The sequence below is a fragment of the Anneissia japonica genome, unplaced genomic scaffold, assembly GCF_011630105.1.
Source record: "Anneissia japonica isolate Jap-2015-1 unplaced genomic scaffold, ASM1163010v1 scaffold997_len2565447_cov190, whole genome shotgun sequence".
NCBI classification, from domain to species: domain Eukaryota; kingdom Metazoa; phylum Echinodermata; class Crinoidea; order Comatulida; family Comatulidae; genus Anneissia; species Anneissia japonica.
This window is the reverse complement of record NW_022696369.1, coordinates 253,517-267,844: the sequence shown is the minus strand read 5'-3', so window position 1 is coordinate 267,844 and position 14,328 is coordinate 253,517. Positions and strand designations below refer to the sequence as shown.

The following is a 14,328-nucleotide window of genomic DNA, read 5'->3' as shown; positions in this document are numbered from 1 at the left end:
ATTCCTCAAATCCAAAGTGAATTCGGCAATGGATTTTGCCCCGTTTTGGCACTTAATTTGTCCTGTGGGTCTTGGGTTTGGGGCATGCACATCGATATTTTCTTAAAATTTTCACATAGGCATATTTTTTATTTTAGTTTATAGCTCCGCGCACGGAACGAAATAAATCTAGAACTGCAGCCCCAAGCCAACGCCTGCTTATGTCTGTAATCAGAAACGTACTGGTTCATGGATTAGGACTACCTTTACAAACCATGTAAATGTCCTTTAAGAGAGAACCAAACATCACCTTCGAAAATATTGTTTTATATCGACCTTCAAAATATTCCAGAATACTTTCAATACCGGATGTGAGAACCACCTCAACGACTTATGAATCATGTAGGCAGCTAGTAGGGACTGGTATTTGGAAGGTCTACACTAATTATCTTATTCAAATAAAACCCAGACCAATTTGTCTGCCAGACGTTAATCCAAGTTTGTTCAAATTCCAACTTCCCGAGTTTGGGTAAATTCTCGGAAATTACTTCATCGGCCAGGCCAATTCAGACTCGAATCTTATGGACTTTAGTCGATAATTTTGTCCTAAGTAGGCCTACGTGTATAGTTTGGGTAATAAGCTATTGTGTACTCATAATCAACTCGAAAATGTGTGGGTAACTCGTATACTGTAATACTAGTATTTTACCTAACTTGTAGACAACTCCGGTATTACAATTCTTTAGAGTTGACTCTGAGATCGTCGTGTTGAGTAAGATTTCCTATCAAAATAAAGTTAAATCATAATGTATTGTTCCATAGACAATTGTGTCCTGAGGAATTAATGTCATTTGAGGTTCCATCATCAAGTAAAGATACAAAGTGATAGGCAGACACTGTTGCTTTTTTTAACTTTTATTTTCACCATTATATACTGTAAAAAGATGTAGGCCTATGTTTAGTATTGAGCTAATACAACTGAGAGGAACAATAAAATCCAATATCTGCATTGATTACATCATAGTTTGTAAATTTAAGTAAAATATTAAAGTTATAACAAACACTTTCCCCTGCTACTAACATTTTTTACGATTTTGCAGAGGAAAATACAATTAATATTTAAAAATATTCTTGTTTATATACTTTTCATATATCCTTTTAAAACGGCTGGTAATCAATTTTTGAAGTAAAAAGTTTGTAAATCAGTGACAACTTTTAAGAATTGGTTAGTTGCAGAGGAAAATAATATTTAAAAAAATTCTTGTTTATATACTATTCGTATATCCTTTTCAAATGGCTGGTAATCAATTTAAGAATTTTTTGTAGTAAAATGTTTGTAATCAGTGAAAATTGAATTACTTTGTTAAAATTTGTATCTAAATTGACAAGTTCATTCTTTGAGACTTTCCCCACTTCTCCTCTCTATTATCCACTTTGCACTGGAAACATCTTATATTTTCTACTTTCTGTTATATCTTCTTAAAAAAGTGTAATCTTGGTTAACTTGTATAGTACTAGTAGTGGTATTTTTACCTGTTGTAGACAACTCAGGTTTTTCCACTCACAAGCATCCACGAGTTGGCTACAAATTACGATCTTTTAGAGCTGCCTCTGAGATTGTCGTGTTGAGAAAGATTTCCTATCAAAAAAATATTAAATCATAATGTATTGTTTCACAGACATTGTATCCTGAGGAAGTTATATCTTTTCATGTTCCATCAAGTAAAGATACAAAGTTGCTCTTTTTAACTTTTATTTGCACTTGAAACATTCAATATTTTCTATTTTCTTTTATATCTTCTTTTTCGTTTTCGTTGGACTGTTGTAATTGTTCCTTCAGTACCAGACTTCCCTTTTGCTGTCTGTAAAGCATCTGCGTTTCTTTCTGAACCTGAAATTAAAAGGAATATCAATCTTCAATCATAGTCATTGTACAGAATATAATTAAATTATTCTTTATACTCACTATTTTATGCTAAATGAAGCTTTAGGAAAACTATATGTTCAAACTCTTTAGAACTAAAGATATAATAAAATTTCCAAAATTAGCCAGATTTACTTGCAAATCTAGATACTTATTAATCTGTTACTTATTGTTTAATCATGTGAATGAATTAATAAATGAATAAATACTTCAATAGATAATAATTTTTTTATTCAATAATAGTCTGTTCACAGATGAATGTAAAGTCAATCAATATGACCAGTGCACAATCTAATGGCATGCAAAAAAATAATAAAAAATGTCAAAATACTACAAACACAATAATCCACAAAATGTCAATGCAATAAGGATGACACACATGACTTCTGCTAAATCACATAGTTCTTCTGCCTAATGGAAGCGACTGCTTAACAAAAGGTATTTTATTAATCTATTTATGTACTCAGCTGTTCAGAGAACTGAGTTACGATCACTTACGTGCTAGGCTGTAGCACATTCTATCATCTTATCACATTAATGGATAACATTATTGAGTATAATTATCACAAAAGATAATGGTTATTATTCAAATATACCTAATGAACTTACCTTGCATGAAGGGCACGGCAAGCTGACCTCCAGCCGTCAGGTACAGTTGAGATGCACCCCTTGGGAAGATCGGTGCCTGTAACATGGCCGCCAACTCTTCTGTAAAGATAAACAATTAACATTTACTACGATGAATGTAGAATGTAGAATTATGCATTTGGAAATTATGAGGCTTGGCTAGCAGTCTCATAAGATAAATTTGTTTATAAGGGTATGTTTCTGCCGAATAACGGCAAAAACATGTGTTTTTTAAAAACGGTTAAATGCCCGCGGAACGCGTTTCTAGTGAAAAGTGCAACTAACAAAAACACCATAACGCGAGTATCGGTAGGTGGGCAGAGCTTTACTGATGACCACCTACAGAAGTTGAAGTTGACCATACTTCCTGTGAGCTGCAGCGCATGCTGTGAAGGAAGTAAACAATACACCGCGAATGTATGAACAAATTATGGTAAGCCTAAAGCATGTCATCCTGTTGGTTTCATTTTTTTCTTTGCCCCTAATTTCCCGCGAATGGTCGAACCAACAAAGGGGGTAAATTTGGGTCACCGACGGTTCATGACTAACACAGTATTGTGTTGCAGCTGGAAAGTGTACCACAAAACAAGTGTTTTCTAAACGCCAACCCTATAACAAATGCGTGTTAAAACACACATTCCTAGAACGCATTCCTAACCGTGTTTTCGTTTTTGGACCGTTTCTGCTGGGAAAAAAACGGCTGTTTTTTAATAACTACATGTATTTTTGCTCAGAAGAAACAGACCCTTAAACATGGATGGATGCATATGATTAGATGTTATATTTGTAGACTGAACACACTTCTTAAATATATGCTGTTAAAATCTGGAAACTCCTCATCACAAATTCAGATAAAATACTAAATTAGTCATGTAAAAAAAACTCTACAAATTATCAGAAATACAGTTGATTTATGTTATTTATATTTATGCATTAAAAATTTCATTTAATTTCTTACTTTTCATTCTTTTCATTTCTGCAGATTGCTGTTTTTGCTGATGGACATTCCCCAAATCATGATGTCTATAAGTCCCAGTTAAGAAAATCAAATGAATCTAATTAAAAAAAAACCAACTTTCAAATGCACACAAATTTACTTTGTTTAGTATTATTCTGACTATAACATATTAAAAAGCTTTCAATACTCAGTGCCATTTTGATCCTCAACAATTTAATAATAATAATAGTTAATAATCAAATGAGTGAATGAGCAGACAAGGATACAGAAGATCATCGTCTAATTCTACATCGATTTCTTTAGCTGCTTTTATGAACCAATCATTGTGATGCCTTTTCTTTGCCAAACGATGCTCAATTGTTTCAAGCTCACGAACAGCATCAACACGACCTTTCACCTCTCGTAAATATCTGATCTCAGTTGGAAATATTGGAAGGTCATCTGCATCATAAAAAGAAAAGAACTGAATTGATGATCATGACAATGTTTATGGTGATGATGGTGCTCTAAATGGGATACTGTTGATGATTTAGATGATATATTGATGATGATTGATGATGAAGATAATGATTCAGTTTGAACGATGATGATACAAACACGATATTAATGAATTGTGGTGATAATAACCATGTTGCAGATTTTGTTAATGATGCTGAATGGTAATGAAGACGATGATAATATTAATATCAATGATGAGATGGAGGTGATGATGACAATGGCGATGAAACAGATGTAAATAAATATAGCAATAATGATGGTATTTCTGTTGATTGATAATAATCATATGCAGAATTTCCAATGAATCGATTACCGGCTGATATTTGTTAGGCACCTTCACTCCCGCCAACATAGCAGTGCACAGTAGGGGAGCCATAGGCATATCCTTGGTGGAAGCTACCGGAGCGCAGCAAACTGATGCCGAGGTACCTGCGTGTACACGGTAGTGATGGCGACGCTATCTCAAAATCAGGGGTGCGCACTCCCCCCCTTCGCGTTCTTTTGCCTTTGTTTCTTGTGGCTTCAAAAGCGCCTTCAGACGGTTTTCTGTGGAAGGCGCTATATAAATAAATGACCCCCCCACCCTTCGCGTTCTTTTGTCTTTGTTTCTTGTGGCTTCAAAAGAGCCTTCAGACAGTTTTCTGTGGAAGGCGCTATATAAATAAATGACCACCACCCCATTAGCGATGATCCTTAACCCAGACACTCACTGCACCGACTAACGCAGACTGACGTGATTCCATAGAGATTGCAGCGCAACAGATTGTGTTTAATGACAATCCGCCCAGTATGCCATCGGCAATCGGCAGGCAGGCACAGAGAGCAGAGGTGGATTTGTTGGCTGATGGTCATACACTAACATTATATGATGCAGTGTGTGGCAGGATTTAGACACTATAGTCAACAGTACCTCTGTTTAATGTCTTGCACACCCGCTTAAACGACGACACCTCAGCAGGTGAGACCATCATCAAACTAAGTCCTTCTTTACTGGCTCTTGCTGTCCTACCACTTCTGTGTACATATGACTACAAAAAGAAAAACCATTTATTATAAATTTCCTGATTAACAATATATTATCAAAGAGTATAAAATAACAAGAGGTCCGACTGTCTGGGTTTCTTTGAAATGGAATCCTATCTCGAAAGGTCCTACTACAAACAAGAGGGTGTTCTTCAAAAAAGAAGATATACACGTAAAATACGTTTGTATTGAATGTGTGCTGGCATGTAAGGAAAGCCTAACTTTGTTTTTTGTTTCATTGGGTGCATGCAAAATCAAGTATCTATTGCATGGCTCCTATTTTAAGATTTTTTTTGTATGCTTTTCAGTTTTGATTTTTACTAATTTTGGAGAGTGAGGAAGTTTTACCTCTGATGTACGCGGAACTTGATAATGTATAACATGTTGAACATTTGGAATATCTAAACCTCGAGCAGCCACATCAGTTGCTAGTAGCACCCCCTTCGGGTTTGCAGCAAAGCGTTCCAAGTTCTTTAACCGTTGTCGCTGATGCATGGATGAGTGCAAAGGTAGAGGGCAGCATTGTAGGATTGTAAAAACAGACACCAAACGTCGAATGCAATCAATACTGTTTGTGAAAATGAGGGTTCGACCAGGATACTGCAGCAAGAAATAGTATAAATAAACATCCTGAAAAATAAGAAAGTGATGGGGATGAATGTCCAGAAAAAAATAATGTTAATAGCATTGCCTAATACTTAACATGAAAAACCAAGAAAAGGTAATTTGTCAAGTAACTGACAAGAAACAATATTTGACTTTTAAATTTTGTTGAATGCATGATTCTGTATAAGACCAACTCTCAATTATCATTCAATTCAGCCATGGATACATATTTGATTAAAAGAAATCTATAAACCATTACGATAACATTTTGCAAGCAGTGCAATTTAATTCACTGAATACACTCTCAATAATGGGCCACACTGTGCACTTCACAGCGGACTATGAGTCAAGCAAATATTAATTTGGAACAGTTCATTTATAATTCAGAATGTTTCCACAGACTACAATTTAAACAAGCTCAGTAACAACTTTATAAGGTATTTCATTCATATTTCACTACAAATATAGAATACTTGTTATCAATCTACTGTACCACAACAAGCCCAGCACACACTGTAATTCTCCATCACACTCACACATGCAGTAGCCTAACACATTAGAAAACGGAATCACACAGCTCACCTCGGCGACGACGGGAAAATTGCTCAGAAAACCATGTTTTTTTACAAAAACAGACATTTATAAACTATTCATACCACAAAAACTATAAATCTTTATTTCTAAAAATTTACATGACAAGAATCTCTATCTTTATCTCTAGCTTATGATCACAATCTTAGTGTTTAAAAATACGGATAATGTAGTCATATTTCCTGATATTTAAGAGAGTGCTGAATCCATGTGAGCATCAGATGGTTATGCTTGTAATGCACAAGTGTCTAGGGAGGAGTTTTCAATGAACTTCATAGATCTGATTGGTCCATTAAAACTACTGAAACAAATTCTTATTTAGATATGATTAAGAAAAACAATGCTTTTGACTTTTCCCCAAGAAAATCTACCTGCTCCTTTCGCCGCTAGTGGGATTTATATTAAAGACAACTGGGCGATTTCGGCTGATTTTACAGTTTTTACACTGAAAAAAAAAATGTGTGTGTCTGATTAAAATAAAAAGTCTGATGAATGTGTTATGAATTCAATTAAAATTTTATAATCGTCATAAAGATTATTAAATTCCAATTTGTTTTATCTTTTCCCAAAAAAAAACCCATGCGGTATGAGTGAAGTTATTACAAGGAGTTGAAAAAGGCCACATTTATGGGTTTTTGACGACGCTTACTGACGCGTATTCAAATTTTAGCACAAAATGTTATACCAGGAGGAATGATGCTTACCTTCTCATTTACATCACATACAATCTTTGTTTCTACTAACGTCTCTACTGTCCCCTGTTTTCTTGTCAGATCAAATATTTTCGCATCTGAGCGAACACCAATTTTCTCCATCAAAGAATCTACAAGAAGAATATATTCAAGACTGTCAAAATGTGAGTTAAGATATTGGTTGTGTTCTGATGGAAGAATGTAAGGATCATCATGTGATAGAGGGTGCTATATAACCATTGCCTTTTAATTAAATATCAATTGACAGCATAAAGTTATTTAGCTTTTTTGGTTCCTCAGTTACTATACTATTATTCAGATATAATTGAGAAGATGTTTATTTATTGCATAAGTAGATAATGTAATAAGCAATGCAGTATTACAATACAACAATAACTACTGAATTATTCATTCCAAAAACATTTCTGGATTTCTATTTTAAACAATACAGTTTTGAATGTTTATACTGCAAATAATTAAACTATGGAAAACTACATTTGATCATAAAAATATGTTTCATTACTTTAATGAAAACCTATTTAAAATAAAACACAAGTTACCTAATTTTTCCTTTTTATCTGTTTTATAGCGATTTAGAAAGGTTTTCCGATTTGGGCCTAAATGAATAAGACTCAACGTTGCTGAAAAAACAAATGTTTGCCGTTGAGAACGATGCTTGGATCTAAAAAATAAAATTTCAAACATTTAAACAAGTTTAAATTTAACTTAGTTGAACATGTTAGATGAAAACAGTTTTACCAAAAAATAATGTTTCCAAAATTCACTGGAGACACTAACCCATTAAGAATGTCCAGGATGTTGGTCAGCTCTGCATAATGACCCTTCTCAATCATTCTGTCAGCTTCATCAATAACCAGAAATCGTGCTTGGGCCATGTGCTTGATGTAGGGTGCCCCCTATAAAAAGGAACAGACCAGAAACATAATGCATGATGGGAGGTATGTATATAAGGCACCACAATACAAATATAGTGATATACAAATTAATAGACAAGTAGGAATTCAAAATGGCTTACAGTTTCATATAATTCCCATAATCTACCAGGTGTTGCTACGATGATCTCAGGTTGCTTCTTGAGTATCCGCAACTGTTTTTCAGCAGCCATCCCACCAACAACCACTGCTATCTACAAATAAATTTGAACGAACACAACATCTTCATCTATAATTCCAAAATGCAAGAAACTCGTAACCAACAACTATTACCATTTGTGCAAGAAGTAGCGACCAGTCATACAATAATAACCGCAATTCTATATCAAATCCTACACCATACTTCAATCTATTCAGTTTTGCAAGTTGATTACAGAATACTATTTAAGGTTTATATCTTTACCTTAATGTCTGTGTACTTGGCAGCATTTTTCAGGTGTTTTGCCACCTGTACTGCTAATTCTCTTGTTGGAGTTAGTATCAATGACATAAATGACTTATCCTCATTGTTCACAACTTTTTTTCTTGGCATCCAATCCTCATTTTCAATATCATCTTCAACATGAACAAGCCCCACCTCATCGGAGCCTGTGGAAATACCCTCAGATCCTGTGGGCATGTCCTCAAATGTTCCTGGCTGATCATCAGCTGATTTTTCTGCTAAGTTCTCTATTTTTGTAGTGTTTGATTTTATACGAAGGATATGACTGAGAACAGGAAGACCAAATGCTAGCGTCTTGCCACTTCCCTTTAATTATAATAATTTGAATAATAAAATGAAAATTTAATTATAAGACTAAAAGCATAGACATTTACATGCACATCTTTGATCTGTATACCATATATAAATATAAAATGAGCTATTGTAATTTTCTTTGAGAATGTTAAATTTTTTTTTTTTTTAATTTAGCATTTTCTTACAGTTTCTGCTGCTCCTATGATGTCTATTTTACTGTTGATGGCTGTTGGGATGGTTTCAGATTGGATGGGTGTTGGTTTTGTGAAGCCTTGGTCAGCCACAGCTTTTAGCAGGACATTCGGCAATCTCATATCTTTCCAAGCTGACATGTTGACTCCTGAATTAAGTAATAATAATGATTTATTTGTATATTTGGAGCATATATCATTATTATTATAACAGATTGTTCTGGAATATATACATACAGTATATTCTGCCTGCAAAACATAACAAACAAAATGCAACATAAAATGTTTTTTCTGTAAGCAGGTTCTTTGCCAACTTTTAAGTTTTAAGTGACGAATACATGAAATTTGCAAAAATATGTGCATGCTGATGATATATCACAACCATGGGTAAATCACAATACTGTAAACTGTATTTGTCACATAAATATTTATCAAAATCTAAAATCAATAGTATAAAAATTTAGTATTTAAATATATATTTTCTGTGTTCTTGAGCAAATAAACCAATGTAAATTCAGTATAGTTGATTTCTCTCTTTAATAATATATTATCTTTGATTGAAATTATACAGAGATCTATGTTATCGAATAATGGGATGCATGTACAATTCTGTTTCTAAAGACAGATTGGAAGAACACAACACTTAGTAAGAAAAGACCTTACCAACTACATTTTTTCTCGGTTTCTTGCCTAGCCGTCTTTTTACCTCTTCCATTATCTTCTGTTTGGGAGTTTTTTTAATTCTTCTTTTTGCTACCTCCTTAGCTCCAACTTGTCCTTTCAATTCCAGTTTAGCTTTTTTAGAAAGCAACACATCAGAGTCCTGCTCACTTTCGAGCTTTGCTTCAGAGCTATTTTCAGTTTTGGTTTTTATAATATTCTAAAATGACAGAAACATCTGTACTGACCAGGTAGCCTTGCATTGTTGTACAGTACATGACTTTGGTAGTGACAGAAAGAAGGACAAACAATGGAAAGTACATTCCTTATTCGAATCAATTAATTAATGAACTATAAATTATTATTAATAATTTTGTTAGTAAGAAAATTGCCAGACAGATGGTCTACAACCACCTCATCCCAACAATTTTTGACCTAAATTGAAAATGATCAATTTGTCACCTCAAGAAGCCTAAAATGGTAATTTTTGAGCCAGGTGCCTGGCTTTAGAAAATGTTTCAAAAACTTGGTCGGTGGAGTGTCATAATTCTGTTATTTAAAAAAAAAATAATTTTCACAACATTCTCAAATGCCTTTTCTCTCTATGCCTAGAGATGTAAGTTGAAGTAAGTATCTGACGCTCCTTGAATTCTACTGATTGACGTTGATGCAGGCTAACTAATCACTAGCCTAGATAGGTCCAACCTACCTTTTTCTTGGCGAGTTTCAGCGTTGTCTTCGGCGAGACATTTTCACTTGAATAGAGGCCTGGTGGCTGTCTATGGTTAACCCCAGATACTTCGTAATCAGTAAGGACCTCTAGCCCCATGAAACTTTCAAAATCTCCATCTGAGAGTAAATTGGTGTCAAGTTCTACCGGTTTCCATTGGCCTTTTTCGATTATATTGCTACTCTCTTCGGTATGTCTGCGTTTAAGTTTCCTCATGTTGCACTTTCTGGAGGCTGACATGTTTGGGTTAGTCTACTCTTTATATAGGTTTACTAACTTTGTCGAGGACTGTCCCTGTCGGGTAAGTGGAGTTTTAAAGCAAATTTATGATAAATTCTCACACTATTTTGTTCTTGTCCCGATGTTTTGGGTTTTATTTTCATTTGTGCATATATTCTTCATGTATAAAGAGCACCAGGGCAAGGTGTAATTATGTTCCAAATTTGTTTTAGCTCATATAAAAATCCGCCCGCCTATCACCTTGACGTGGATTTCGCCTGAAGCTCAGATGGTCATGAGCTGGATGTCGCTGCAGCAAAACGATTGTTGTGGTGAGCTAGCTGTGTCAGATTTTGTAATAAATTTATCTTGTTTAATAGAGCTACTTCTTACATTTTATTGTCATGGGAGGAGATGGAGGAAGCATACCTGGTCGTCAAGACCTTGTTCGCACAAAAAGAAAGCCGGAACAGGTATCGACAATACGGTTTGATAGTTTGATACTGATATAATAAATTAATAAATACGGCTAGGCCTAGTAGTAGTACTAGTAGGTAGGCCTCCACTCCGACCTACACCTCTACACCACCAGTCACTGACTAACATTAGGCCTATGCAGGCCGAGAGAAGGGCAGGGCTAGGCCTAGCTTGACAATGCCATGGAGGAAGAAAATAGGCCTAGTCCTGATTTGTTTTATTCACCTCCATATTGACGTGTAAGATTGAATAATAATAATAATAATATTTTTTTAAATAATAATAATAATAAATAATAATAATAATAATGTTAAATAATAATAATAGTAGTAATAAATAGACCTATAAGTAATTTTAAAAAAAATATTTAGAGGATAGTAGGGCCTCCTAGCTAGCCTTGGAGGCCTAGACCTACCTACCTACAATCTACAGCTTTTTATTAATGTTTGTTGTGATATTATTTGAAGGTTTGCAGGGCAAAGTAATAATAAAATTCTTGCAGTACACCACAGAGACAATGACAATCGTCTTTCGGAGAATTTCTGCTGATGTACTATTTATGGTTGAATTTATGTGTCTCTTTGTTTTTTTGATGATGACAAAGAGTAGATATGGTTTTAATTTTTTTTTTTTTAACTTTCCAAAACTTAAGGCCGAGAAGGAGTTTGAGCGTGTAGCCAAGTGGAAGCATTGTAGCATCACCCAAGAACCTCTCCGGCAGCCCATTGTAGCTTGTGAACTTGGAATGTGAGTGAAAACTTAATCTATACTACCTTACTGTACACTAATTTTTTCATAGTCACTCACTCAGTTCAGTGGTTCTGCAGTGGACTATATATGATATAAGCAACGTAGTGTGTCTTCTCAAAGTGAAAATAGATCTCCACATGAGTACCAGAATTAAATTACAGTGTAGTGAATTAATGTATATTATCATATATTTTGTTTCAGGTTATACAATAAAGAATCTGTTTTGGAATATTTGATAGAAACTGACAAGTCCGCATACACCAAGTGTCAACATATTAAGTCATTGAAGGTAATTATGTATCTCATGGTTTATTCTCAAGTGTTGATTTTTATTTTTTCCATGAATCTTGGGTTAAAATATTTTCAGAGCTTGAGGCTTTGCTGTCTACCCTAAATTTTCCATTACTGTACTCTGTTTTTTGGTTTTAAAATTTATTTCATGTGTTAGGATATAAAGGACTTGCACCTCACTGAAAACCCAACATATAAGAATGATGCTGTAAAGAAAGGAGGAGGTGTATACAATGACCCACATACTGCCCAGTACGTCTGTCCAGTCACAGGTTTGGAGATGAATGGACGATACAAGTAAGTTGTATAATTTATTTAGAGAAGGGATGAATGCGACTATATTCTCCTCATAGTCACAGCCCTGCAAATTGCTTTGCAGGGCTGTGACTGTGGTTGGATATTTTTATTATCAGATAAATTGTCATGATTTGCATTCATTGACAGATTTTGTTTCCTGTGGAAGTGTGGATGTGTGTTTGCAGAAAGAGCTTTGAAGGAAATCAAATCTGACACTTGTCACAGTGTGAGTTGCTCTGTTAATTAGCATTTCTATTTATCTATTTTAAAAATTTAATACAGTATAATACAACTGTGGTAGCACAAGGCCAAAACTGTGATTGTAAAGCTCAATATCTGACTCCTTTAAATATTAGTATATTTAGTGTGTGAGAAAACTGTAGTAGTTCCCAATGATGTGAAATATAAAGGCAAATGTAAATATAATTATTTTCCCTTGCCATGAGACTATTCACCATTGTCTTGTGACAGTGACCTTAAGCATGAAACTATTTTCCTTTTTTGAGGCTTATTACTTCTGTCGTGAGTCTACATCATTGAATTAATTATTTCACCTTTAACATGTTCATGCCTGTTAACATGTGACTTTTTTAACCACTGACTACCATATGATATGATTTCTCTGTTTTGATTTTTACAACAGTGTGACAAACCTTATGATGGGGACTGGATCATGTTAAATGGAAGCTCAGAGGATGTTGAATTAATGAGAACAAAAATGGAAGAACGGAAAGCAAGGATTAAAGCTGAAAAGGTAAGCAGTGCATCTGTTCACCTTCTGATGAGCATCATGATGATAGTAATAATGTTAAATAGGAGTTACTTCAGTTATAAGATTATTGTATTCAATTATCAATTTTCCACAATTTCAGTTAATTAAATAAGATTGTTCAAAAATGTTTCTAAAGAAGCTTGAATATAGAATTGGAAGGCAAGTTTTTAAACCATCAAGCTATTTTACAACTTCCAAATTTGTGTTTTCTTTTTATTCAGAAAGCTAAGAAGGCCCAAAAGAGAAAGCTGGTAGAATCTTCACAAGAACCCCATATGTCTACAGGTAATGCATATCATCTATTTTGTTAATGTTTTACCTCAAACCAATGTTTCATTGGTTGTAATGTTTGATGAGTATAAAATAGTTTATTGTAAGAAAAAAACTTGACAATTGAAAAAATACCAGTAGCACATCTAAGACTAAACAATACCATTTTGAGTTCTATACAGTAGACTTTTAAATTGTCAATGTAATCAAAATTAAAAGGATTAACATTTTTAGTTCCTATGCATGTAATGCAATAGGAACTATTGTAATCACTCTTGCTATTTCCTATGTTTTTTATTGTGTGTAGTGTGTATGTGTGTGTGTAGACATTTATGCAAATGCGCATGCGTCAAAGAAAAGTTTTCCGACATTTTGTTTTACATCGCGATGCGAAGATCGATGTGAAGTTTCTTTAGAGTTCAGTCAGGGCTCACGCTAACCGACCGGAATGTCGGCATGGATGAAACTATTTTGGTTTTACGGCAAAAAAATCATCTGCTGTAGGCATAGGTATTTTTTTAAGGCCTAAAATAAAACTAAAATATTTTAATACTTGCTGAAATACATCGTTTCTTCATTTAGATCTCCATTTTTCACTTAGTCCATGCCGACGTTTTTTTCTGTTGTATACGTATGAGTAGTCATATGAAGGTACTATATCCCCGACAGTTGGCTGTGCAGCAATGTACCCTTTGAATGCAAACTGAAACAGGTGAAAATATAAAGGCAGCCGACTGTCGGGTACATAACGACTATCTAGCTTTCCACAAAAACATGAGGCCTAAGCTAGGCCTAGTTCAGTATTACTGCGATGCAAGGGTAGGCCTAGTTAGATCGTTCAATCAATGATATCGTGTTATCGTCTGATCAATTAAATAATGTGTGTAATATTTAAGAATGCACCACGTGGGTCGCTTTCTTTGTTATGCGGTTGTAGTGTAGTATACGTAGCAGGGTGACGACAGCAAGCTAAGCCTAGCCCAGGGCATAGATCGTGTACGTTCTTGATAATCGTAATGAAAACTTCGGGTGATAGACGATTGGGCCCAACTGGTGTGGACGATCGGACCCAAGATAGCTTCAA

General features: G+C 34.5%; 2 protein-coding genes across 2 annotated transcripts in view; one reads left to right on the top strand and one right to left on the bottom strand.

Moving 5' to 3' along the window:
* Window positions 1-878: 878 nt before the first annotated feature.
* Window positions 879-10,436, bottom strand: LOC117101941 (ATP-dependent RNA helicase DDX24-like). The gene is made up of 14 exons (XM_033242063.1): window positions 10,148-10,436; window positions 9,442-9,658; window positions 8,773-8,927; window positions 8,255-8,599; window positions 7,935-8,045; window positions 7,697-7,815; window positions 7,459-7,580; window positions 6,911-7,029; window positions 5,358-5,639; window positions 4,897-5,014; window positions 3,755-3,929; window positions 3,489-3,553; window positions 2,513-2,611; window positions 879-1,870 (listed from the first exon to the last, which is right to left on the bottom strand). Exons 1-14 carry the CDS (start codon window positions 10,406-10,408, stop codon window positions 1,761-1,763), a joined length of 2,298 nt encoding a protein of 765 aa, XP_033097954.1. The 5' UTR covers window positions 10,409-10,436; the 3' UTR covers window positions 879-1,760.
* A 232-nt stretch (window positions 10,437-10,668) lies between these two features.
* The window catches only part of LOC117101942 (replication termination factor 2-like), a 7,524-nt gene continuing 3,864 nt past the window's right edge, over window positions 10,669-14,328 (top strand). Inside the window, exons 1-7 of the mRNA XM_033242064.1 lie at window positions 10,669-10,860; window positions 11,517-11,611; window positions 11,816-11,903; window positions 12,063-12,202; window positions 12,350-12,428; window positions 12,846-12,956; window positions 13,196-13,259. Coding sequence (XP_033097955.1) covers window positions 10,792-10,860; window positions 11,517-11,611; window positions 11,816-11,903; window positions 12,063-12,202; window positions 12,350-12,428; window positions 12,846-12,956; window positions 13,196-13,259 — 646 coding nt within the window. The 5' untranslated portion in view covers window positions 10,669-10,791. The remainder of the gene's footprint in view (window positions 10,861-11,516; window positions 11,612-11,815; window positions 11,904-12,062; window positions 12,203-12,349; window positions 12,429-12,845; window positions 12,957-13,195; window positions 13,260-14,328) is intronic.

Excerpts from the sequence above, each read along its gene's own strand:
- LOC117101941 (XM_033242063.1), bottom strand. The coding sequence starts at position 10,408 with ATGTCAGCCTCCAGAAAGTGCAACATGAGGAAACTTAAACGCAGACAT. Across the intron at positions 8,928-9,441 it reads ACCGAGAAAAAATGTAGTTG|GAGTCAACATGTCAGCTTGG; the intron begins GTAAGGTCTTTT and ends TACTTAATTCAG. Across the intron at positions 3,930-4,896 it reads GTGCAAGACATTAAACAGAG|ATGACCTTCCAATATTTCCA; the intron begins GTACTGTTGACT and ends TTTATGATGCAG.